This window comes from Amaranthus tricolor, chromosome 1 (assembly GCF_026212465.1).
Source record: "Amaranthus tricolor cultivar Red isolate AtriRed21 chromosome 1, ASM2621246v1, whole genome shotgun sequence".
Lineage (NCBI taxonomy): Eukaryota > Viridiplantae > Streptophyta > Magnoliopsida > Caryophyllales > Amaranthaceae > Amaranthus > Amaranthus tricolor.
This window is the reverse complement of record NC_080047.1, coordinates 2332503-2358474: the sequence shown is the minus strand read 5'-3', so window position 1 is coordinate 2358474 and position 25972 is coordinate 2332503. Positions and strand designations below refer to the sequence as shown.

The 25972-nt window shown below is 29.8% G+C and overlaps 2 protein-coding genes and 1 pseudogene across 2 annotated transcripts; 2 read left to right on the top strand and 1 right to left on the bottom strand.

Annotated features, from left to right (window-relative positions):
* The first annotated feature begins 7911 nt into the window (after positions 1-7911).
* LOC130798693 (aquaporin PIP-type-like) lies at positions 7912-10559 on the top strand. The gene is made up of 3 exons (XM_057661796.1): positions 7912-8496; positions 9261-9697; positions 10164-10559. The coding sequence occupies exons 1-3, from the start codon at positions 8205-8207 to the stop codon at positions 10281-10283; spliced, it is 849 nt and encodes a 282-aa protein (XP_057517779.1). The 5' UTR covers positions 7912-8204; the 3' UTR covers positions 10284-10559.
* Positions 10560-10692: 133 nt separating this feature from the next.
* Positions 10693-12853, top strand: LOC130798702 (ribulose bisphosphate carboxylase small subunit, chloroplastic 1-like). Its single transcript, XM_057661807.1, has 3 exons — positions 10693-12086; positions 12248-12382; positions 12470-12853. Exons 1-3 carry the CDS (start codon positions 11898-11900, stop codon positions 12698-12700), a joined length of 555 nt encoding a protein of 184 aa, XP_057517790.1. The 5' UTR covers positions 10693-11897; the 3' UTR covers positions 12701-12853.
* Positions 12847-25003, bottom strand: LOC130798711 (uncharacterized; annotated as a pseudogene).
* Between the last annotated feature and the right edge of the window lie 969 nt (positions 25004-25972).

Sequence of the window (25972 nt, the reverse complement as noted above, 5' to 3'; positions counted from 1 at the left end):
GTTTGTTCATTGGATTATTGTGCATTTGTGTTTGTGTTTCACAAATAATTGTTGATTGGTTTAACCAATCCAAAATATTATTAGTATTTACTAGTTGTTAAATCACTTGTTAATTTATAATAAAAGTATTTAGGAAGTTACTTTAAAAAGTGAAAAATTCAGAAGTTAAAACTCTAATGAGAAAGTCAAAAACAAAAGATTATAAAAGTATTTAGTTCCTCTGTTACCTTATACTTGTTACTTATAGTGATATTTTTTCACGCAATATTTAACAATCGGATGCGAGTATTTTAGAATGAAGGAAATATAATGAAACATACTCTATATAAAAAATATATACTACCCCTCTGCTCTTTAAAGTTATTCCACAAGGAATATTCGTAGAAATTAAGAAAAATAAAATCTTTTATATGGTAAATATGTTATTTAATTGAATAATAAGTTTGATGACAGAAAAATAGAAATCATAAGCATTAAAAAATATAAAAATAAAGTTTGTGAAAACAAATATAAACCACAATTATCAGAAAAATATTTTAATAAAGTTAATAGAAAACATAAAAATATCGTAAGTAATATAAAAATTTTAGAAGTTAAAATAAATATATGAGAACCATAAGCATTGTTATAATATTAAAACGAGAATGAAAAAGATTAAAACAAAAGGTCGTCCGAAAAATTGGCGAGTACAGGGTGGAAAAGAATTGGGAGTAAAGAAGAGGAAGTGTTGCTCCATATGTAAACAACCCGGTTACACTAAACCTACTTGTCCTAACAAAGAAAATATTTTCAACTTGAATATTGTTGACGAAGGAATATCATTTATGTCCTCTCAAAACAAATTCGTCATTTATATCAAATAAGAAGCAAAAACAAACATCGGATGATTTAGGACTCAATCTCACCTTTTCAATGAAGATTTAGGTAAAACTTCACATATTTTTTTTATTCTGTATTTCATATTTTGAAAAAGTGTATTCCATTTTTTTTATACTCAAAGATTTTTTTTTTCTTATTTTGATAGGTACTCTCAGTGTTTATGGCTAAGAAATACTCCATCCGAATCAATTTAGATGTCCCATTTGTTTGGGCACAATTATTAAGGATGGTGTGGGTCCATTAAAAAGGATAAGTAATGAAGGGTAAGTAGTGAAGGGTAGTTGGGTAAGTAAGGTATATGGGGGTATATTCGTAATTACTTGTGTGAACTAAGGATATTTAGGTAAAAAAAGATTAACAAAAATAGAAATGGGACAACTAAAAAGACTTTGTTAAATAAGGAAATGGGACAACTAAATTGATTCGGAGGGAGTATTAATTTTTGACAAAGAATGCATCAAGTGAGAACATTTTGGCATTTTTGTTGGACGTCAATACTATAAGTCTAATAGTATCTATGTATCTCTAATGTTATTTTGCTTTTTTGAAAGAATGATGTATTGACTAATTTTTATCATTCTAAACTAAAGTAATTTTTACTAGCATTAATTGTTTTTTTAAAAAACAACAATAGTGTGTAATGAGCTCTTAGCATTTATTAATCATTTAATACTTTGTTATTTAATGGGTTTTTAGTTATACTTGAATTCTCTTGAAAATGAACAAAAAAACCATTAATTATTTGTTTTTACCACTTCTTATGCACAATCCTTAGGGTTGTAAATATTATGACCCTTTAAATAAAAGTAAATTAAAGAATTTCTATAGTCACATATAAAGAATAGAGGAATCTAAATTTACATATAGCTAATGAGAATCAAACCATTATAACTAAAGTGAAAGCGAGAACACACAATCACTAGGCTAACTGATTAACCCACAATACTCTTGGTAAATGTTGATTAAATGTACATTACATTAAATTTAAGAAAAAGGTAGAGATTACCCCTTTCTACGTTACAAATAATTCTCGAAATTTTTACTTGTTATATTAACATACTCGCTCTATTGAAAGTATTAGCCTCGTTTTCTTTTTTAACATTTCGTTGACTGTTAATTTTTGGTCATGATCCACATTATTTATTTAATTCTGATCATCCACATATTCAACTTATTTTTTCAGCTTATTTACTTATTTTTCTCATTTTTTATAAATATAACTTTAATCATCTTTACTCATTAAACTTTATTTTTGCCCCTTTTTATCTTGGGTCGATTTCTTTGGGATATTTAGAGTATCATTTTGTGATAAATACATTAATTAAGCTTCAATTGAAGTTGAAAATTGTGATAAAATAGGATTCGTTCCAAAATCTTCAATGACCATATAAGAAAGTGATTGAGCAATTTTGTTTGTTCATGATGAAAAGAGTTAAAATGGACCCCCCAATTAAGGCCCAAAGTGAGTTAATGAACAAATTGTGATAGAATTGCCAACTAAACTACACGTGAAATTTGGATTAGCTGCCATGATTTTTTTAAATGTTGATAGGAGAGCAAATACATCTTAATTTTGTAACTACAAATATTACAAAATGATAACATTATCCTCTTTTTGTTATTTTCTACACCATTTTAGTATTTTTAAACATTAAAATTTAAAAGACTTTAAATGAAATAATATGACAAACAATCAAATTAGTGAAAAAATATATAGATGATATAAAATGAAAATTGAATTTGTAGATAAAATAATAAATTGATTCAGATTTAATTTTGACTAGCATATTTATTATAATTAACATTCATAGTGGAGTAAATAAAACAAAATCAGAATCCTTATATATACAGGAGGAAAAACGAATTAAGTGTTTTTATAGGTGATGAAAGTTGAATCATTCTCATGAGGATGAAAGAGAGAAATCTTAATCACTAGACTAATTCATGATTGGGATACGAGGATATAATACTTCCTTTGTCCTAAATAGATATCACATTATTCTTTTTTGTCCGTCCTTTTTATTTTGTTATAATTTCCTTTTATGAAAATGTCTTCATCACTTTCTTTTATTTTTATTCGTTTATTTTAGTTCTACTTACAATTTCTTTATCTTTGTGCAATATACAATTATATAATTAATTTTTGGATCGAGACACACAATAATCAATATTACAATAAGTTGGAGGAAAATAGGCATGTGAGGTTTACCAAAATTGCCATGTTTTACGATGAAAATCAGAGAATGTCACGATGTTGCCTACTTACTCTTGCTCCAATTTGTGTAATTCTCTGATTTGCATGCCAGAAAACACGAGGTACCCTTTATTTTATTCTACTGTGATTAATTTATTAAGATATTGTTTCTAAAATGTGATTTATACCATTTATTATTATTATTATTATTATTATTATTATTATTATTATTATTATTATTATTATTATGTTAATTGCAAGTCAATGGCCTTTAACAATCACTCACTAATAATTAGGTGATAATTGATATTCGTTGCTTGAAGGAACTTATTTTATATTAATAGTAAATGACAGCAAAAGAATTGATAAAGGTTCATTTTATTTATGCTCACTTGAGATAAATCTTCTATTTCACATTTTTTTCGTTTAAGTGTTAAAAGGTGTTTATTGAAACTATACACGTCTTCTTATATACGAGAGTCGTCCTTCGCATTTTACAACACATATTCTCTTTATACATGACGTAAAACAATATTGTATTTCGAAATGAGCACAATGTACCTAAAACTTCATTCGTATTTTGATCGGTTTGATTTTGTGATGTAAATTGATCAAATTCAAGCATCAATGCTTTCTTTTGATTTCGGATGACAATTGAAGAAAATTTTTAGAAACTAGTTTTATATACCCTTTTTCCTAACCTTTCTATACCCCTTTTCAATTACTGTTGTTAGTAATTGATCCATAATTTTTTATTATTATATAATTAAAGTTATTGACAATTGAATTGGTGAAAAAAAATATTGCATAAACTTAGGGACATAGGTAATATATAATTGGTATGGAATTTAATGAAAATAAAAGTAATCACTAGCCTTTGAGTTTATAATACTCTTTTATCCCACTATCATTTCCCTTTTGTTTTTTATATATGTCAATGTATTATTTTAATTGTTATATTTCTTATTGAACATAATTAAAAATTACTCTTTTTGTTTATCCACTTAAAAGTTTTACACTTTAGGAAAAAAATGTTTAAATTACGTATTTGAGGGATATCTTAAATAAAAAATATATCGTTAAATTCGTCTTAATTCATAATTTAATGTAGTAAAACTTTTATAAAGTTTTGTTGCTAAATATCATTTCAATAGTAATAAAGAATATTTTTTAGACATTTTCTTCTCAAGGTTGGAAAACTATTAAATATGTGACTGTGTTTGTTTTAAATACCATTGAGAAAAGATAAAATGTTTTCAAAATTGATTATTTGAATCTTATGTATTCTTTTCGTTCCTTTCATTTAACATTATTTTCATTTTGGGTTGTCCTTCTTATTTTGCATCTTTTTTATTTTTATAATGAAGTCATTACTTTCTTTTAATTTTATCCGTACTTTTTATTTATTTTTTATTTTTTTCACAAAATTCAATCTTTTTTATTATTTATTATCAAATATTCATATTCTTTTAAAAAAAAAAACAGTATTCTATCTTCTCTTTAATGCTAAATCAAAAGAACGAAGGATAATGATTTTTCTAAATACGTCAATGCCAATATATACTTGATGATTTTTCTAAATACGTCAATGCGAATATATACTTGTACAAACTACAAAGTTAAGAGTCTAAGAGAATTCTTTCACCGCAAGTACAATGTCATGTTAAAGTAGTGCAATGAATTTAGAAAAAGAGACATTAACTACTCTGATTGTCCTTTTATGTTACTTGCATGATGTTATGGCCGTGGACGGTGGGAGGAAGCATAGTAGTCGTTGAAGCCATGCTTACTTACGTACACTCTTCAAAGATTAATCGAATTGAATGTATGAAGGCCATTATGAGCAGGTGTAAAATATACGAATGTATGTGGTTCAATTGTTAAAAAAGTCATAAATTCTATTTTAATTTGACCCACGTCCTTTTTTGATTTACCTTTATTTTACATTATATGGAAGGTTGGGAAGACTATGTGAGATTCGATCACACAAAATCTTATTTAGAAAAGACGATACTTACTCTAACTGAGATAACAAGAGCCAATTCTAAGTAATAATTATTATTATCCTCTCTTGTTCGTATAAGAGTAGTACAATTGCTCGATCACCTATTTCATGTTGCTCTTAGTCTTGGCTCAATGGCTTTGAGCTGTAACAACTAATAGGCGGATTGGTAACCTAATTGTAACTTCAGAAGTTTCCAAATTTAGGTTGGGTTTGTTGATTGTTAATCTAGCTAGTTAATATTCATAGAAAAAGGAACATTTAGTTTTTGACACTATTCACTTATTACTTTTGTATTTTATTCTTAATTTATAATTTGCATTTAGTTTTGAGATCTTATTTGATTCGATTCAATGCAAAGATTATTAATATCCACTTTTTATAATATTTCGTTATGTATAATAAGAGATATTAAGCATTGAATAAGTACATTGGATAGTGTAAAAAAAGCAAACGTTCCATTTTATATGAATTAAAGGGAGTATTAATTATTAATACTATATAGATCCACCGTTGTTCTAGATTTGTACTTTATATCTTTCTATACGTATTTTAATATCTCAATTTGTTATAAATAATAAAAAAAATTAAAAATAAATTTCAATTAAAATGATTTGTTGATGGTTAAAGATTAAGAGAAGAACAACAAAAAAGTAAGCATATTGATATGAGTAAAAAGAAAAAGAGAAATGGAGAGAGTGACAACAAAAATAGCCGTTGGAGAAGGGAAAGAAGACGGTATTGTTTGGATGGAGGTTAAACTTTAACGGTAACACATGAAAGAGAATAGTGAATTAGAGCATGATTAAGCCTCACATGGTTTCTTTGTCACTTTGGTCCCACTTTCCATTCCTCCTTTTTGTGCCTACTATTGCAATCTACTGCTAAGTCTGCTACTATTACTATTATTAGCTTTTTCTAATTTCTAGCTCAGGTTTGTTCATTGGATTATTGTGCATTTGTGTTTGTGTTTCACAAATAATTGTTGATTGGTTTAACCAATCCAAAATATTATTAGTATTTACTAGTTGTTAAATCACTTGTTAATTTATAATAAAAGTATTTAGGAAGTTACTTTAAAAAGTGAAAAATTCAGAAGTTAAAACTCTAATGAGAAAGTCAAAAACAAAAGATTATAAAAGTATTTAGTTCCTCTGTTACCTTATACTTGTTACTTATAGTGATATTTTTTCACGCAATATTTAACAATCGGATGCGAGTATTTTAGAATGAAGGAAATATAATGAAACATACTCTATATAAAAAATATATACTACCCCTCTGCTCTTTAAAGTTATTCCACAAGGAATATTCGTAGAAATTAAGAAAAATAAAATCTTTTATATGGTAAATATGTTATTTAATTGAATAATAAGTTTGATGACAGAAAAATAGAAATCATAAGCATTAAAAAATATAAAAATAAAGTTTGTGAAAACAAATATAAACCACAATTATCAGAAAAATATTTTAATAAAGTTAATAGAAAACATAAAAATATCGTAAGTAATATAAAAATTTTAGAAGTTAAAATAAATATATGAGAACCATAAGCATTGTTATAATATTAAAACGAGAATGAAAAAGATTAATTATGTGCAATATTTATGATATAGATAGAAATTTTTTAAATGAAAACAACAAATAAAGCAAACTAAAATGACAAAAAGAAACAACTTTAAGGAAAGATAGTATGTTTAAGCATTTTTGTTGGTTCTTTTCAACTAGATAAATTTTAATAAATAATTCAGGGTTAATTTATAATTATTTTTAATTAAAGGACAGCTCTATTTGGTATTATTAAATAGCTTAGTTGAGTTCTCTGCTTAGTTGGTTTTTAATATCTTAATTAATTATACTTTTGTATTTTATGAAATTTTACCTAGAATAATCCAACTTATTCTTAATTTTCCTACAATAATCTCATCTATTGATTAACTATAAATGTAACACCCGAATTTCCGACCCTTTAACGAAACAAAAAACGTAAAGGACGGGAGGAAATTCGGGTGTTACAATAAATAATCCCAACTTTAAGGGTATTTGGCTAGAGTAAACTTGAGTAACTCGATAACCTGCTATAGTAGGTAATTCACCGAAAAAGTAAACTGAAAATTAATTTAAAATTAGAGAAAAATTTTGAAATTTTACATAAAATTCTAAATAATAAAAACAAATCATAAATTTTTAAATATTTTTTTAACATTTTTTTCGACATTTTATTTTAATTCATCTTTTTTTTAAAAAATAAAACTTGCTATAACAAGTCATCCAGTCATCGGGTTTACTCTAGAAAAAAAATCCCTCAAAGTTGGGATTATTCATAGTTAATCGATAGGTGAAATTATTGTAAAAAATCACAAATAAATTGAATTATTCTAAGTAATTTTTCCTCTATTTTATTATTTTATCAATTCAATCGCTTTTTTTCTAAAGCATTATCTTTTTTTAGCATAATAATAGGCCGAGAATGGAGGGTTAGAGGGAGAACGATAATCAAATCCATGTCTATCCTAGAAAGGTAGTACATGCTTAAATTGAGATAATACTTAATTTAATTTAAAATATTTTTTAAATATAATTTCATTACTTTTACTTTATATTTTCTCTATATTTGCCTTATTTTTATTTTAAATATTTTCACTACTTTTGCTTTTTTAATTCCTCAATTATAATTAGACCATCCAAACGTTTTAATTCTTAAATTGCTCATTTATAATTTCATAATTAAAAATTTATCATTTAAAATGAATTAAAATATATTTTTTTTTAAAAAAATTTGCATATCTTCCCATTTTCAAGCAATAAAGAAGCCATAACACTAATAATTAAACCTCTTAAAAATCAATGATATTACATGACCCCACACATAATCATATTAAAAAATAATCATAATACAATATAGCATTAAAATTCTCTTAAATACAACACCATAACATAAGCTTATCCATAATTCCATTAACATCTTTATTTTCTTGTGTCCCAATTCTCTCTTTATAAACCTCCCCACCACCCACTTCTCCATTCCAATCATCTCAAATCCAAAATCCTCTAGAAAAATCCTAGAGAGAGAAACAAACTAACCCAAGAGAGAGAAACAAAAACAGAGAAATTTCAAAAAAAAAAAGAATGTCTAAGGAAGTGAGTGAAGAAGGACAAGTTCACCACCAGCATGGAAAAGACTATGTTGATCCACCACCAGCACCATTGTTTGATGCTGGTGAACTCAAACTGTGGTCATTCTGGAGAGCATGTATAGCAGAGTTTGTTGCTACTTTACTGTTTCTATACATAACAGTTGCTACTGTTATTGGTTACAAAAAGGAAGCTGATGCTTGTGCTACTGTTGGTTTTCTTGGTATTGCTTGGGCTTTTGGTGGCATGATTTTTATCCTTGTTTACTGCACTGCTGGTATCTCTGGTTAGTCTTCATTCTCACCCTTTTTCTGTCTTGCTTTGAGCTTTTTTTTTTTGGGGTGTTTTCTTGTACAAAAGTAAGCAACCATGAAAGAGTTGTATAGTGCCCGGTTATTTTACATGAAAAAAGTGTCTAAATTGGTTGTATTTGAACATTCTTGAAAGGCTTGCATGTTTAGAGGTCAAAATTAGTTTTTTTTTCTTTAATTGCTCTCTCTCTTTTCATATCTTATTGAATTACGAATTTTAGTATTAAACTTTAACTATGATTTATTATCGATCCATAAGAAAAAATATATTTAGGTGCGATCTTGATGTACTAAATATTAACTTTTTAGAATTTTTAAAAAATCAATTAACATTATTTAATTTTAAAGTTTTCAAAGTGAATTGGAAAAACCTTTAAAAACAAAGGGAGTACATGATTTTTTGGTAAATCCATATATAATTATGTCAAAGAGCCTAAATTGCTAATATAATTAGAATACTTAATATAGTGTATAATATACTCCTATATTAGAGCTACAACGACTTACTAGTATTCTTAACATGTATTAGAGCTCAAATTTCGCTTAAATTTCATTAGCCTCTCATTTTAAATATTAAGCCTTAGTATAACGAGTTTATGTTGCATTCACACAACTAGCTCAACAGATCTCGTATGAGAGACGTAATAGTGTATATCATTTGATTCGGTTGGTTATTTGACAAAGTTTTCATGTTTTGGGTCTAAAGACAAATTTTTCTTGTGCTTTACTGTGTAAACAGGTGGGCATATAAACCCAGCAGTGACCTTTGGATTGTTCCTAGCAAGAAAAGTGTCCTTACTAAGGGCATTCATGTATATGGTAGCTCAATGTGCAGGAGCAATCTGTGGTGTAGGGTTAGTGAAAGCCTTTATGAAGAGTTCGTACAACAAATATGGAGGAGGAGCTAACACTGTTGCAGATGGATATAACACTGGAACTGCCCTTGGAGCTGAGATTATTGGAACATTTGTACTTGTATACACAGTTTTCTCAGCTACTGACCCTAAAAGGAGTGCACGTGACTCACACGTGCCTATACTTGCTCCTCTACCTATTGGGTTTGCTGTTTTTATGGTTCATTTGGCTACTATTCCCATCACTGGAACTGGTATTAACCCTGCTAGAAGTTTTGGTGCTGCTGTTATTATTAACTCCAACAAGGCCTGGGATGACCATGTAAGTTTTTTTTTTTTTTTTTCTTAATTAAGGGTATTTTGGTCATATTGTTATGGTTCGATTTCAAAATCTTGAAATATATACTATTTAAGGATCTATCTTTGGTGGGTTATGGTGATTTCGATCTTGGTTAATCATATGAAATTACAATAATGTTTAGCTAACACAGCAAATAGGAAATAACCCCTTTATTATTATTATTATTATTATTATTATTATTATTATTATTGTTCTAGCTAGATAGGTTTGAATTTTTTTTGAATTATTCTAAATAAAAACATCTTTTAGGTATTTTGTTTGAGTGATTTTGGTTGGGAATTTGTTTGTTAAACCAAATTTAGTAATCTTGGTAATTCACTCAAAGGGGCATTTTGGTCATTTTAAATAGTTGATTAGTCTATAATTTAGATTAAATATATAAAATAAGTAGGGGATTAATGTAATAAAATTGAAATGTGATGGGCAGTGGATATTCTGGGTTGGACCATTTGTGGGAGCATTGGCAGCAGCAGCATATCATCAGTACATCTTGAGAGCAGCAGCAATTAAAGCATTGGGATCATTCAGAAGCAACCCAACCAACTAAGAACACACTTCTTCAAAATATGGTTTGTTTTATCAGGATTTCTAAACAAAACAAGAGAAGAAGAAAAAACATATTGATTTGTTTTTTTTTTGGTGTGCAGTGTTTATGTTCTCTCTCTCTCTCTCTCTCTCTCTCTCTCCCTTCTCTTAGCTTCAGTTTTTTTTTCTTTTTGGAATTTTTATTCACTACTATTGTAATTCTTGGATATGAAGTAAATTATTGAGTTCTAGAATCAATGTGTATGGACTATTATTATTATTATTATTATTATTATTATTATTGCTTCTTTTGTCTCATGCTTAATACTGGACAGTGGACCCCATTATTCCTTCTTGGCATCTCCTTGCATTTTCTATCTGTTTTTGCAGAATTTTTTTAAAAAAACTTAACAATATGAATTGAAATATGAATTAATACCAATGTTGAAGTACCAACTAATAAGTTTTAAGAGTGGAGTGAAAGTTTTTGCATGTCTTCCAAATAAGATTTTGCCACGCTTTTTAAAATGCCTTGTAAGACAACCCAAAACCTAAGTTTCTACAAGCAAAAAGCACTTATCAGTAATCACCCATCTTAGATGTTTATAAAGAAAAAATATAGATAATGGTTAATAAATGAAAAAAGAAAATGAATTGTGAGGATGAAATTAAAAGAGAGAGTTAAAATGTATGGATGATATTAAAAAAGTGGTGGGTTATTATCTCAAAATAAAAATGATGCCAATTAAATAGAACGAATCAAAATGACAAATACTATAAATTCAATGAGATGAAGAGTAGTTTTTTTTAAACACATCTAATGATTCTTCAATAAAAATGTTGTAGGACATCTACAATGTACTTCGAGTCATTTGTTATTTAGTTTATTTCAATTATCCTTTGTTTTGATTTCATCCACACAAATTATTGTTTCTTTTTATTCATTACCAAATATGCACATCTCTTTTTATTTATTACACAAATCATCCACACATCTCTTCATTACCAATTATTTTCTTTCTATTTCTTAAAAACACTATTTTTCTTTAATATTAATTCAAAGACGCAAAATACTAAATAACAAGAAAACGTGAAATACAGAAATAAGATCATACTATTCTCCTAAGTTGCTCTAAATTTTTACAGTCTTTAACTAAAGAATGGTTTTAGCCTATTAATTCAGACTCAAAAGCTAGTTATTTCAAGAATCAAATTTTATTTCAGTTGTACAAGCATATATCATTTTGTTCAAGAGTAACTTAAATTTAATTTTTCTTAACTCTTCCCTTCTCTCGGCCTACCACGTGAAAAAAGTATTAGCAACTTAAGATTTTATATAAAACGAAAAAAGATACTAGTATATTTTCAACGATAAGGCCAAAATAATATAACATCATAGAAGATGTTTTACATCAAAGAAGGTTCAAAGAGGGATAAGAAAGCTTGTATTTATGTACCAAACTAGTGACGCCCACACAAATACGATTGAAAAGCCATAAACATCCAATACCCATTATTACTAAATTCATGACCAATGAATTATTACAAAGATAAGGATGGTATGATTCTATAACTTACACCCAAAGTGTTGCCTAGGTCTCTCACCGCAAGTGTTAAAAAATAATCAACAAAGAAAATGGCTTCATCTATGCTCTCCAACGCTGCGGTCGCAACCACCAATGTTAGCCGCAACACCAGTGCTCAAGCTAGCATGGTGGCACCCTTCAATGGGTTGAAATCTTTTGCAGCCTTCCCCGTCACCAACAAGTCTAGCAACTACCTTTCCACCCCCCCTAGTAAAGGTGGAATAGTCCAATGCATGCAGGTATAACATATATTAATAAGACCTCTAATTCAACACAAAAATATATTTTTAGTTTTCATTCAATTTGCTATATTTTGCCTTTTCAAAGTAAGAATTTTTTATAGCAAATGTAACAAATTAATAGAACGTCCTTTTACAGTAAAAGTGTGAAATTTGCTTAGGTGTGGCCACCAGTTGGGAAGAAGAAGTTTGAGACACTATCGTACCTCCCACCTCTCACCCCTGATCAACTATTGGCTCAAGTACAATACCTTCTCAATAAGGGATGGATTCCTTGCATTGAATTTGAGTTAGAAGTAAGTATTATCCCAACAATTAGTAGCTATTTGACTATAGTAAGGGGTATGTGTGTTCGCTAACTTATTTTTGCTTATTTGTCATAGCATGAATTTGTGTATCGTGAGAATCACAGGTCGCCTGGATACCAAGATGGTCGTTATTGGACCATGTGGAAGTTACCCATGTACGGGTGCACTGACCCCATCCAGGTGGTGGCCGAGTTAGAAGAAGCTAAGAAAGCGTACCCCAACGCCTTTATCCGTATAATTGGATTCGATAATATACGTCAAGTCCAATGCATTAGTTTTATTGCCTACAAGCCCACAGGATACTAACATTATATCTCTTTGCTTATGTACTTACGTTCAATTCCATAATCCATTAATAAGTAGAAGTACAAATACCTTCTAAACATTCCTCCTTTTGTCTATACAATTGATTTTTTCATCAATGGGAATAAACATTAAATCCTTTTATGTGGATTATCATCTAAATTATTTGTTCATTTAACTAATTTGAGTTATATTTTCTATGTATTTAATTTTTATGCAATTCAATCTCTAAACACCCACAGTAAAAAAGTTCCAACTTTTAAGAGAACAAATTATAATAAGTTCAATTTTTTTATAATTTCTTGATAACCATGTCACATGTGTTCTCATCATAAATATTTTTAATCGTTTTAGAGTAAAAATCTTCTAAAATTTCATTGTTATAATTTAATATATAGATAATTCATTTAAGATCAAATTATATTATATTAATGAATACAAAAGTTAAAATGATGTAGTTATAGTAATACTATCCAAAAGTAATATAATCAGGAAAGCTTTTTTCCAAGCTAGGGTTTCGAGTGAGTAGTAACACTATGGCAAAGATTAGTTGAACAAAAAAACTCAAATTTCAAAATACTTCCTTCATCCCACTACTTCAGTAATATTTGTCAATTTGATATATATTTCATTCATTTTACATCATTTTATTTTTGGACAATAAACTATCAATTTCTTTTAATATTATTCATATAAAACCTTATTTGAGTGCTTCCACACAATCTATTCTCCCTATGTCCCAACAATTTTGCCCCAAAGGCAATTGACATGAAAAATTAAGAAAAACAAACAAAGTGATATTTTATGAAAAAAGTGAAAGAAATGAGGATCCTTACTCTAAGCACTCATAGAAAAAAAATAAAAAATCCCCCCTATAGGATTTGATGTTTGATTTTGAAACAGTGAAAAACAAACAGAGCAGTAAGTTGATTTTGACACCTATTTTAGAATAAAAAATAAAATATTAAAATTCCCCCTATTAAAAATCCATTAAGCAATTATAATCATTAAATTGAGTATTAGACCCTCCATTACATTTTAACTAATGGAGAGAATCCTAACACCGTAAATGAGGGATCAAGATCCTTTTCATTACTTTTCTATATTATTCTTGCTAAGATTTTGACACCTATTTTAGAAAAAAATAAAATCTTAAAATCTCCCATATTTTCCTCTATCAAACAATTACTATAACTATTAGATTAAGTAATAGACTCTCTATTACATCTTAAGCAATAAAAATATCTTAAAATTTCTCATATTTTCCTCTATTGAACCATTATAATCATTAAATTGAGTAATCGACACTCACAGCAAACCCATCTGCTGAATTAACTCAATGACATATGCGTACAACACACGCAATCTCACTACACTTGTCATTAGTTCATTGGATGCGTCAGAATTTACCCGTTAAAATCGTATTGAAGACCGTGCAAATTACGACGCGTGTCAACATGTTATGGGGACATATTCTTAACTGTTTTAAACCAAAACATGGGTGGTGGGTTTTAAGTTGAATGAAAAGCTGCTGAAATTTTAGCTACTTTTTGACTCGACTTCAAATTAAAAAAATCAAAAAATATAAAACAAAAAAGGAAAGAAATTCATTTAATAGAATGTGAGCACTAGATTGATTTCAATTATGTGTTGTCAACCACAATGGATTTGGTAGATTTCATGTGGGATGGGGTTAGCCTGGGCAACGTTGGGACCTACTTATGTGATTCAATAAGAGATAAGATAAAAGAATAACTAATACTCACTCCGTTTCTAGTCAAATGTCTCATTTGCTTTTTAATTACTATGTATTAATCACTTTTAGTTTGTATTATATTCTTATTTCAACCATTAAAGCATAGTCAAATGAAATCGTGTTTGATTCGTCTCAACATAAAGTTTATTAATATCTAATTTTTATAATTATTAATTATACACAATAATTGCTATTAAGTATTGAATTAGTGCATTAACAAGCATACAAAAAGCAAATTAGACATTTGAAATAAAACAGACTGAATATATTCTTTAAAATTTGTCGTCAAAAATAACATATAATGATGATAAACATCATTTTTAATAGCAAATTTAAAAGGACGGAGAGTAAATTGTCATTTTGATAATGGGTGAGGGAAGGTTTCAATTTCGCAAATACAAATTCATTTTTTCGTTTATATAGATGTAGAATAGCTTATTTGTTTAAAAATGCACTCACATGAAAAAAAAAAAAAGTTACATTGACGTTGGATTTGAAAAGTATGTTACAACATCGTAACAATGATTAAAGCTTCAAAGGAATAATTTATCCATAGTCATCTCTATTCTATGTACTATTTCCCTCTCCCTCCCTTCAAACCTACAATTTTCTTTGTCAATATTAAAAGTAAAATCAAAACAAAGGTACTTTAAAGCAAAAATAGTTTATCAAACAATGATGTGAAAAATATGAAAAAATGTCCAATAGCAACTACAACGATGGTATATTTTATTAATTTAGATTATTATTTAATCTCAATTTTTATCTATTTGCTTGTTAATTTTGATTACAATATCGCATGACTCTGAACTTTAAAATAAAGTAATATTAATTTGGATATGAAAATCAAAATAGTTGTATAAGGCGATTTTCTGATGGAAAAATCAAAAGTGTTACGTTGCTTTAAAATTTCATGGATATTTAAATACTACTATATGTTAAAAACAAAGAAAAGCAAGCCAAAAGCTAGCAAAGAAACAACACCAAAAGTGTGGAAACTCAAGCTAAAAATGAGCAAATTCTAGAGAATTGCTCATAGTTGTCAAAATCACAAGTCACAGGTCACACGGATAGATAAGATTAGATTATGCCTTGGATCCTTTAAACAAAAAGAAATGGTCCAATTTTACAAATTCCAACTTGTAAAGACCAGCTTTTCTTCTTAACAAGAAAGGGGAGATAACAAAAGTACCGATGTCAAGACTATTATAGTATTCTCCCCCCATCTTTTACTTCATTTTATTTATTCATGTTTACCTTTAATTTTCCTGATGTTTCGCAGGATTTCTTTTAACAAAAAAATTGAGTAAAAAACAAAAGTATACTCTATATTCTATAAAATAAAATAATCTATGAGTGTGTTTAATGGCATATTAGAACAACCGACTCCAGTTGACTTTGAACCAGCAGTTTGTTCAAATATAGTTTATTCATAACAATAAGCAGCTTAAACCAAATAATCTACCAAATACCAAAATTAGATGTCTTGATCACCCAACCCTATATTTGTGCCAAAATAAACCAAAATCGTCCAATAAACTACTTTGTCAAACACACCTTACGTTTATTAATCATCTAAACTCTAACGGCCCGTTTAGTTAGTGATACTAAATGGTGGTAATGAGAATGATTTATAATGCAAAATTTCATCAAAAGTTCCATATCATTCTCATGGTAATAAAACTTTAATCACAAAAGTTTCTTTTTTACACATTTACATTAACACCTAATACCACATCTTCTAATGATAATGTATTAGAATGAATTCTAGGAAAAATGACTTTAAGTCACGTGCAACACAGAAGGTCATTAATAGAGGGAGTGAGGGACCCATCTTTCATAGGGTGCTCTTTTACCACCCCTCATTGTACAGAGGGTAATTTTGTTGGAAGCTGACAAGCTACGGTAAAAAAAGCATAAAGAAATAGGAATATCGGGTACGTAATCAATAGAAAAATTACTGTGCCATATAATAAAGCCTCGAGAAGAAGCAAAATGTTGAGGGTGTCAATAAAGGTAGGTGTGCTGTCCAACTGCCAAACTCTTTTTACCAAATCATATGGTAAAAGAAGAACGATCCATGTGACTTATAATTTACACTTCAAAAAATAATACGTGTAATTTTTGAGTTATTTTTTTAGTCTAATACTTGATTAAATTTAGAGAAAGTTTGTATGGCTTGTGTTTGGTAAAAGAATAAAACATTAAGTCAGTGTAAAACACAAACAAATAAGGCAACCACAACATGAAAAATATAATACTCCTATAATGTTTTATCAATGAGAAATTATCAATGATATCCCTGTATTTTTGCACTTAATCATTGGCACCCCTGTGTTTTTTCGATTATCAATGGTACCCCTAGAATTTAATGCTAATTATAACCGTGACATTAATGATGATTTTGCCGTTATTTATCTGTTTATTTTGAAATTTAGCTAATCATGGTTAATTTTTCTTCCCTTATAAACCAACCCACCATCTTTCTTCCCTAATTTCTGAACCTTTCTTTTTCTCCCCTTTTGATTTTGCTCTTCCTCTCCATACATTGCTTCCTCTTCATGGTACTCCTTTAATGCATCCCCAAGAAAGAGCAAAGCAAAAGAACAAACATCATTAAAAGTCCCACATCTTTTATATGCATCTTTTGGAGCTTCACCATCCCAAACACAATAATTCCTTCTCATTTCATCAATAAACTGAAAACCTCAATTCTTCAACTAACAACAATAGCAAAAAAACCTTCCCCAAAAGGGGTTTTGAAATGTTTGGGAAATTGCAACTAAATTTTACCTTTAATGCAGAAGTAAAAAAACAACTAATTTAATTTTCACTAGAAATTCCTAAAATTTAGCAACTTTAAACAAACTTAACTAGTTTGAAGCTGACCCACAAAACCTAAATCAAAAAAAATTAAATTTCGAGCAACACCTAGTTGAATATAATGTAGAAATTGCTTCTATAAGAACAAAAACCCACAAATTAAAAAAAACCCAAATGAGAAAAATTGATATTGAAAAGAATCCAAATAAGAAAAATTGATATTGAACACCTAGTTGATTACAAGGATATGATATTAAACGCACCATTAGTGTAATAATTAGAGCTTCAACAATGGAGGAAGAATAACAGGTCCTTGATGATGAAGAAGGAAGCAACCAGGTCAACCAATGTGACCATGGTTAATTGGTTTTAAACGAATTTAACGGCAAGATAACGGCAAAAACATCATTAATATCACGGTTGCAATTAGCATTAGATGCTGGGAGTATCATTAATAATCGGAAAAACACAAAGGTATCAATAATAAAGTGCAAAAACACAGAGGTACCATTGATAATATCTCTTATAAATTGCATATTTGATCTCTAAATTACATTAAAGTATACGACATTAGGCTGCTAGCAAGAATTTGGGGACAAATGCTGATAAGGAAATATATATTAAGGAGAGTCGACTCGATACCTGTCAAAGTTCAACTCATCCAAAGCTAATACCTTGTGAGCTCAATTTAGTTATACGTTTGCTTTAGATTGAGAGTAAGTATTTAAAAGATAAATAAAAATCAACTTAGAAAAATAAAATTAGATAGATGATTAAAGGAATTTGATTATTAGAGAGAAAAGTAATGAAAGATGAATTAAATAGCAATTAATTCTCTCATTTTTTAGTATAAACTTTTCTTCCAAATAAGGAAAATCATCCTCATTTTTTATTCATCTTTTTTAGCTTACTCTCATTCTACCTCTTTCACAATTATTTTATTTGCATCTCTAGTTACCTTTACTTCATCAATTTGACTTTTTAACCCCTTTAAATATTTACACTCAATCCAAACGTAAGCTCCTCTCAAGACTTGAAAGCTCAAATATATTACTGCTTCTATTATTCGGTATTTTCTTTAAAAGACCAAAACAGTTAAACAATATAAAAATCCATATATTTCAAGAATTCAACATCTTTTTTTTAAAAAACTACCAAACCAGTAATAAGATAATTCTAATTTTAAAGACCGTGCTCTTTGATTAAAGTTGAAGTTTAACCTAAAGCTTGATTCATCACAACCCAAACTTATGACCTAAATTCATGGATTTTGAGAATCATGGGTTTGTCTAATAGGCTGACGACTTTTCCTTTCACCTATAGGGTAGGGTTGATTCTCACCACCTATAGGAAGGATAGTTCCCTCACCCTGTTACTTATACAGATTATCTAGCCAACCCCTAAACCAAAAAAATCTGCAGATTGACTAGTGAAAGAAGAGGTAGTTGACACATAGGAGAATAGAGTTGAGTGGCAAAAATTTGTAGCAAGTTTAACGGAGTTGTTTGACCATACATATGAGCAAGATAAATTAAAGATGACGAGCTTACCGGTCAAAGTTCGCAGAAGATGCCAAGTCCGATGATCCTAACAACAGCCCTGATCCATACGAAACGAAATCCTCAAAACCAATCTAACAATGACTCAAATCACAATGACATAGTATTAATGGGGCATCTTAACGTTAGAAACATAGTTGGAGTCATAACTCATAAGCCCACATTCATAGTTTAGTCGCGTGAAATGCAAAAGATGGATCAACAAGCAAAGAATGTAACCGCAAAATCAAGACAATGCTTAGCTCTTTGAAAAGCTCTTTAATATAGCACTGAATTACGTACTACGGGTATCATCAACGTATTCTCGTTGGTAATTAAACAATTTGGAAAATAGACTAACTCTTCAGTATATACTGCACAAAGGCCATAGTATGACAAATAATCTACTCTAGTAAAATACATCAAATCTCTCGATCCATTGAGGAGTGATTTGCAAACAGAATTGAGAAAGTCGAAATGGCATATCTTATCTTACTCCATTTGTCCCATTGAATTCATTACATAAAGTTATCCCATGTGAGAGCTTTTGAGGAGTGTTAACAAACTTACAGGGAATGGAGAGAGTACATCCAATGCAGTTTGTACTGAACGCCAAAATTACAAAAGGCTGGTCCCTCATGAAGATTTTTACTGGGGCGACTCTTCCAAAGAGAAGGATATCACAGCCCCACACCCTTGTCCACAATCAATATGATCAGATTCTGGAAACGGGAGATTAAACCTGCTGACAAGTAAGAGAATGTCACCAGAACAGCCAGACACAATGAGATTACCATCTCCATGATTAAGACTAGGAGTTTCAGAAAATAAACATTCTGAGCTCATTTTTAAAACGGAAAGTACTGGGTTTCTCCACCTTTACAAAACCCTTAAATGGAAAGGATACTAAAAATCCAAATGAAAGCCACCATATGTACAAGTTCTTCATCTCATCCAACATTATTGATCTCCTACATTGCATGTCTTAAACAGAAAAGGAAGCATCGTATTTACAGACTACATATCACATCAGCGAACCATACTCGTTAACCTTTACAACACCTAGGTCACAAAGCCAAAAATATTCAATAGTTGGTTCCAGGATACAAGAACATCAAAACTACATCATATTGGCTATGAAATCAGTAAGTTTTGAACCCAAATTCTCCGCAAGATTTTAAAGAAAAAGGATTCAGTAAAAAATTTAACCAAATTTGCTTCTCCAACAAATGTCCACGGAATATTTTGGGCATTCAGAAAGATAATTTCAGATTTACACATCACTACTATATTTCAAAATTACATTTCCTCTAGTCCTTTAGCTCATACTATGCAGTCTATCACTTAATGAAAAAAGCAGCAGTAACTGTAATTTTTTAAATCCTCTGCCAACTAATCTTGGATTTCATGCTCTCCATCCCTTTTCCTAAGCACAAGTTGATGATTTTTTTTTTAATTCAATCGTTTTATAAAATGATTACAAATTGGTTCCTAACAGAACACCTTTACCAGAAGCAGATAAACAATTCAGAAAATGATAAGATTAAAATGTAAACAGCCAGAAAATATTGCTTGAACAACAATTGCTAGTGTACCTCAGTCAGGCAAAGCAGTTCCCCTTTCCAAATAGTTCTTAATCTCCAAGGTATAATTACCAAATGCCCGTTCAATTTTCTTGTTGAAGTGTTCGTTACGGTCATTGATAGAGTCAATATCCTTCTCTTCACGAAATTTCCTCCTCCTACTGAAAGCTCTACGCTTTTCGTCTCTATCCTTGAGCTCCTTCACCAATCTATCAATTTTGTCTTCGGAAGTCTTTGGAGCCTACATAACCAAAAAAGAAACAAATATCATGAAGAAGCAACAGCTACATCAACCTTCGATTATCAAGCAACAAAATGATTGTGACATCACAATTCCACAATACATAACTTTACATATTGAAGGCTGGAAGCTTCTCGGTTAAATTCAGGCTCCTCTTCTTTCAACGTGTTGTATTCTTCAAGGTCAACATCTATATTTTTTGTGCGCTTTTTGTATGCATTGTATAATGTTCGTTGATTAAAAACTACATCAATAATTCATGTTCTTAGTTTTATAAAGCGCAAGGGTCCATAAGGCATGAAGGGTCCCCAGAGCCTAGGCTCTAGGCGCCAAGCGAAAAGGCTAGTATTTGGGTGTGAGACACCTTAAAAGCCAGGGAAAAAAAGAAATTAAAAACCTTCAAAAAAACGAACAAAAAATTCAAGAAGAGAATTAAATAAACACGAAAAATTTAATATAAACATTAGAAGAGAAATAAAGATCAGGACAAGAGATCACATGTGACAAGTGTGTTCATCAGATGGGCTTCCGAGGGTAAACAAAAGGTGCTCTAAAGCATTCTGAGGTGCTTGCCTTTAGGCACTATAAGGCACTCTGAAGCGCCAGCCTAACGGATTTGCCTTGCCTAATCTCATCAAGGCGCTATCCTTGGACCCTCCTGGGTGAGCTTTATAAAACTCAGATCACGTGTTGAATAAACATGTCAAATAAAATCTGATCACTAGCGTTCAATCCATATTTGAAGTGTTCAGACAAGAAGTCAATAAAAAGTTCATTTCATGGTCAGAACATGGTTGCTTATAACTCAACCAAATATTGCAACAAAGTATGAAATAATAACTCAATAAAAGAAAAGGAACGTGTTTCTCCCGCACCTTCTCGAAATAGTAAGGTGTAGGATAACCAAAAATCACATAACACCCTCCCCAACTAAAAGATTTCTTTTATAAGAATCCAAAAGAAACAAACTTTTGCAGAAAGGCTTAAGCTTACGCTGAATAGCAAATTATTAATTTTGCAAACCAAACTATGTAGATTGTTATCAGTAACTACCATGAAAAGATTATACTTACTCATGCAATGCATACTTACTAGTTCATACAGAAACACTATAGTACAATATATCTGCATGACTGCATAGGCTTTGTGTTCCTTACATTAGCATTAAAAGGTCATTAGCAACAGTGACTTGCATATACATTGAAAGGTCTCTGACATAAGGCAACTTTGATATAGAAAGCAAGTTTTGATCTCCATGTAAATAAATTTTGAAAACTGGAAGGAGAAAATTTGAAGTGATTTGAAGTTCTCAATCTAACACTAGCTAAATTCTGGAAAGTGAAGTTATCCACAAATCAAGTCCCCAAAAATTCTAAATTTACAATTAAAAAAACACCCTTTTCCTTGCATAGGGAACTACCCCAACCATTCTACTAGTTAAGTAGTGAAGTCACAACACTTCAATATAAGCAAAAAATTGTAGCCCAGAACTTACCATCCCAGCCAGCTGGGGCAGGATCTTTCTCCCACTTTTTGTATTTTGCTTCAGCTGCCTCCTGCGTATCCAACATGTACGCCTTAGTCATGTCCAAACCATTAGCATCAAGAAGTCTACCAACTTTTTTCTTCCTGTCTTCAAGCCATTTTTATTTGGACACACCCCTCGACTTGGTAGGAGGTTCCATTCTTGTCTGCTTTGCCAACATAGCTGTTTGATTGGCCTTTTTGGCTGCATTTTGCACAAATACAATCAAAGATAAGAAATGAAAAAAGTCAAAAAACAACACCCGCATTATATAAAGATAAATATCTATATACCAACATATGCAAAGAGGCACTCAAGCTTCAGAACTCCCGCATACTCACCATCTTAAGCCTTAATTCATATAACTTCCTTTGTCTCCCGGTAAGATTGGACAAGTCGGCTTCAATAGTAACTTCAGGTGAATTATCATCAGCATTCTGAGCATCATCAACAGGATTATCATCAGCATTCTCATCATCTTTCGCTAAAGCTGCATCAATCTTAGATCGACTCCTAACCACTCCACTGATCTCTGAAAACATCCAATAACACAACCAGAAAATTTCAGTGCTTACCACCCAAGTTTAAAACATTTTAAAACTCTTTGATTTCACTCTCAAATTAACATATAATTATTTATCTTTAACATATTTAACCTTATATTTATCAAATCAATACAAGCCTCATTAAAAAATTTATGCGCTAAAATGTGAAAAATTAACGCTTTTTTAACCTAAGCCTGTGACTGTACTTTGTAAAATATAAAAGAAAATGTTTTCTAACATTGTTACCAAAAAAAATGTTAGTTACAGACTCTAAATGCTACACTATAATGTTATTGTCTTTATCCTTAATATACTTAACTATATTTATGTCTTCAGTCTTTAGAACTTATCAAAATATTTCCAGCAAAGCTGCAATTAATAGTCACTCAAAATTAGAACATAGGGAATAAAAATAGCAAGTAATAATGTTCCTCAAAGAAAATACAACTTAGTAAGGAACCTTCTCATCTCCAATTCATAATCTCCGATAAGTTAAAGACTCTATAGTACAAATTATCACCACTCAAAAATTCATAGCTAACAGGCAGAGTTCCTCTTCCAAACATAAACATTTCAGACAGGTGATGCATTACGATGAGTCGATGAGTTCTAAAATAAGTATACAACTTCCCCATTAAATGTTCAAAACAAAAACAGCAGAAGTATCAACCTTTCTTTAAAATGTTTTTTTAAATGTTCAACTTTGATTATCCGCCACAATTCAAATGCATCAACATTGCTGCTCAACTTTTCAATTCAAATGCACATCCACAAGATATCTGGAACTTACAATGGTAATATTCTTGAAAAAAACACATTAAACAAACTGAGGGAAGCCTTTTATAATTTTCTATGACTAGAAATACTCACAAGAGTGAAACTTGAAAACATGAATGACAAAGGATTAAATACCCATTTCAAAATATTTTTCTGTTCTCAATGTAACCAACCTCCTTAGACCATAAACCCCTAGGCATGTACATTAAGGATGTACTTGTGAATTGTACAATCTTGTGAGTTGTACATAACAACGCTTAATCCCATTAGCTTTATGTTTGTTTCAAGTACATGTCTAATGTACAATTCACAAGATTGTAGTTTTATTTTCTACTCAAAAAATGCTTTTCATAATCATAATAAGGTATACATAGATTGTAATGAAACATATAACTATAATTATATACCTATAACTTTTATCAAAACTTTTTACAATTTAAATCATCATACGTAAAGATAACAATTATTTTTCCATGGTGTTCAACGCAATCCAAAATTTTCAACGTTTCACCGTTCAACCATACAATACGGTATTATATTCATAGAAGGTCTCGTGAGACATACCTCGTACTTGGGTTAAATAGCCCAGTAATAGAAACTTTTAGCTTATGGGCTTCTTGTTTTGAGGTCACCTCACTGTGAGATGATCATCTCATACAAGACGGGTTGTTCATAGAATAATACCGCACACAATATCCATAATGAAAGGCTTAATGTTTAGTTGGCATACTAAGATTTTCCGAACACTCCTAAACTTGCTTGACTTAATTTTTAAAGATAGTGTGACTCACTCAATCAATATAACGACAAATGACAATCCCAAATGTCTAACATACAATTTCCTTTTGTTCAGAGTTACATCTGATTTCATTAATATAAAATGATGAAATATGTCAATAAACAATTTGCATGGAATTCAATCCAAGAAACATCTTTCAACACGAATTAGAAACGACACAAAAAATCGATTATCTTATGACCATTGAATAAAACAACAGTTCATGATTCATCACTTCGAGAGTAGTATTTAAAAACAAAATTAGATAAGCAAAGCAGCGAAGCAATACCTGTATTGCTTTGGGCGGCTGAACGCGCTTTTGCTTCGGCAATGACCCTGAAGCAAAAATCCACGCATTCGTGATAAGGGTTTGATGCATTTCTACAATCTGGGTGAACTCCTCTTTGTCCCCCCATCGTTTAAAATTCCTCTGAAACCTAAAAGTCCAAAAACTCCAACAGATTTAGGGTTTAAGCAGATTTTAAATATACGAAACCAATTACTGATAAACAATTAATTCGTACTAAAGAAAGAAGAAATCGATTTTAAAATCGACTAAATAGATCATACTAAGGACAATTGAAAGGAGTCGGGAATCGTACGCACCGATGATTCTCAATTAAAAGTCGTAAAAGCTAAAGATTTTTGCGATCAGTAAAATCAAGAGGAATAATTATTAAGAATGGTTTTCAACGCGTTAAAAAAAGAGGAAAACGAAGAGTAAAATACTCTATACTCCTAAGTATCTTCTAATGTAAAGTTGTAAACAGCATTTTTGCCTTTAAATAGCTTAAGAAAAAATACTGGTCTAAAATGAGACTGTCAATTTGAACCAGCCCAATTTGCGTTGTAATAACTTGGGTATTTTTTAAAAATTTTTTGGGCATTTTACAATTTGATCTTAAAGGTATCAATTTTGACCTTAAAGATACAAAATTGATGCCTTCAAGGCCAAAATTGATAAATGTCCAGAAAATTAAAATGTTATTATTCGTGCGAATTAGACCGGCCCAAATTGACGGTCTCATAATGAGACCATCTCGACCAATTTTTTGTGTTAAAAAAATGGGTAAACTGTAAAAAGTAAATTAATATTCAATTAATATTTATTTTTAAATAAATTTATCTATTTGACATAATTAATGAAAATAAACTTAATTATTATTTATTTACAAATTTTTTTTACAAATAGGCTCTGAAGATTGTTATAAATAATATGTCGGTTCAATTTTCAAATATAACTAATAGATGGATTTATTTGAAGATAAATAATATATAAGTTATTTTTAGCGGATCAAATAACAAATAATTTATTATTAATAATTTACCTTATAAAAATTAAATTGACCCTAAAAAGGTGTTTGTTTAGTGGGAATTGTGGGTGGGAATGAGAATTTTTTTGGGAGACTATAATATTCCTTGTTTGGTTGTGGCTAAGGGACATGAGATTTTGAGTCTCATCCCCTCCGAGTGCTACATTTTATGTTTAAGGGAGAAGGACATTGGGGTTGGGACTCAGAATTTACACAAAATGACCAATTTGCCATTAATAAAATCAATTATCTAGATTAATAAATAAGGGTAAATTCGTATTTTTATTGTATTTATAAACTACTTTTCAATTTATTCTCATTACTTATAAAACAAAGACATAACATATATTTTTTTTAAAGTCTCACGTAAAGTTTTATCTTAAGTCTCACAATTTT

Coding starts and splice junctions, on each gene's coding strand:
- LOC130798693 (XM_057661796.1), top strand. CDS start 8,205: ATGTCTAAGGAAGTGAGTGAAGAAGGACAAGTTCACCACCAGCATGGA. Junction 8,497..9,260: donor CTGCACTGCTGGTATCTCTG/GTTAGTCTTCAT, acceptor CTGTGTAAACAG/GTGGGCATATAAACCCAGCA. Junction 9,698..10,163: donor ACAAGGCCTGGGATGACCAT/GTAAGTTTTTTT, acceptor TGTGATGGGCAG/TGGATATTCTGGGTTGGACC.
- LOC130798702 (XM_057661807.1), top strand. CDS start 11,898: ATGGCTTCATCTATGCTCTCCAACGCTGCGGTCGCAACCACCAATGTT. Junction 12,087..12,247: donor GAATAGTCCAATGCATGCAG/GTATAACATATA, acceptor AAATTTGCTTAG/GTGTGGCCACCAGTTGGGAA. Junction 12,383..12,469: donor GCATTGAATTTGAGTTAGAA/GTAAGTATTATC, acceptor TATTTGTCATAG/CATGAATTTGTGTATCGTGA.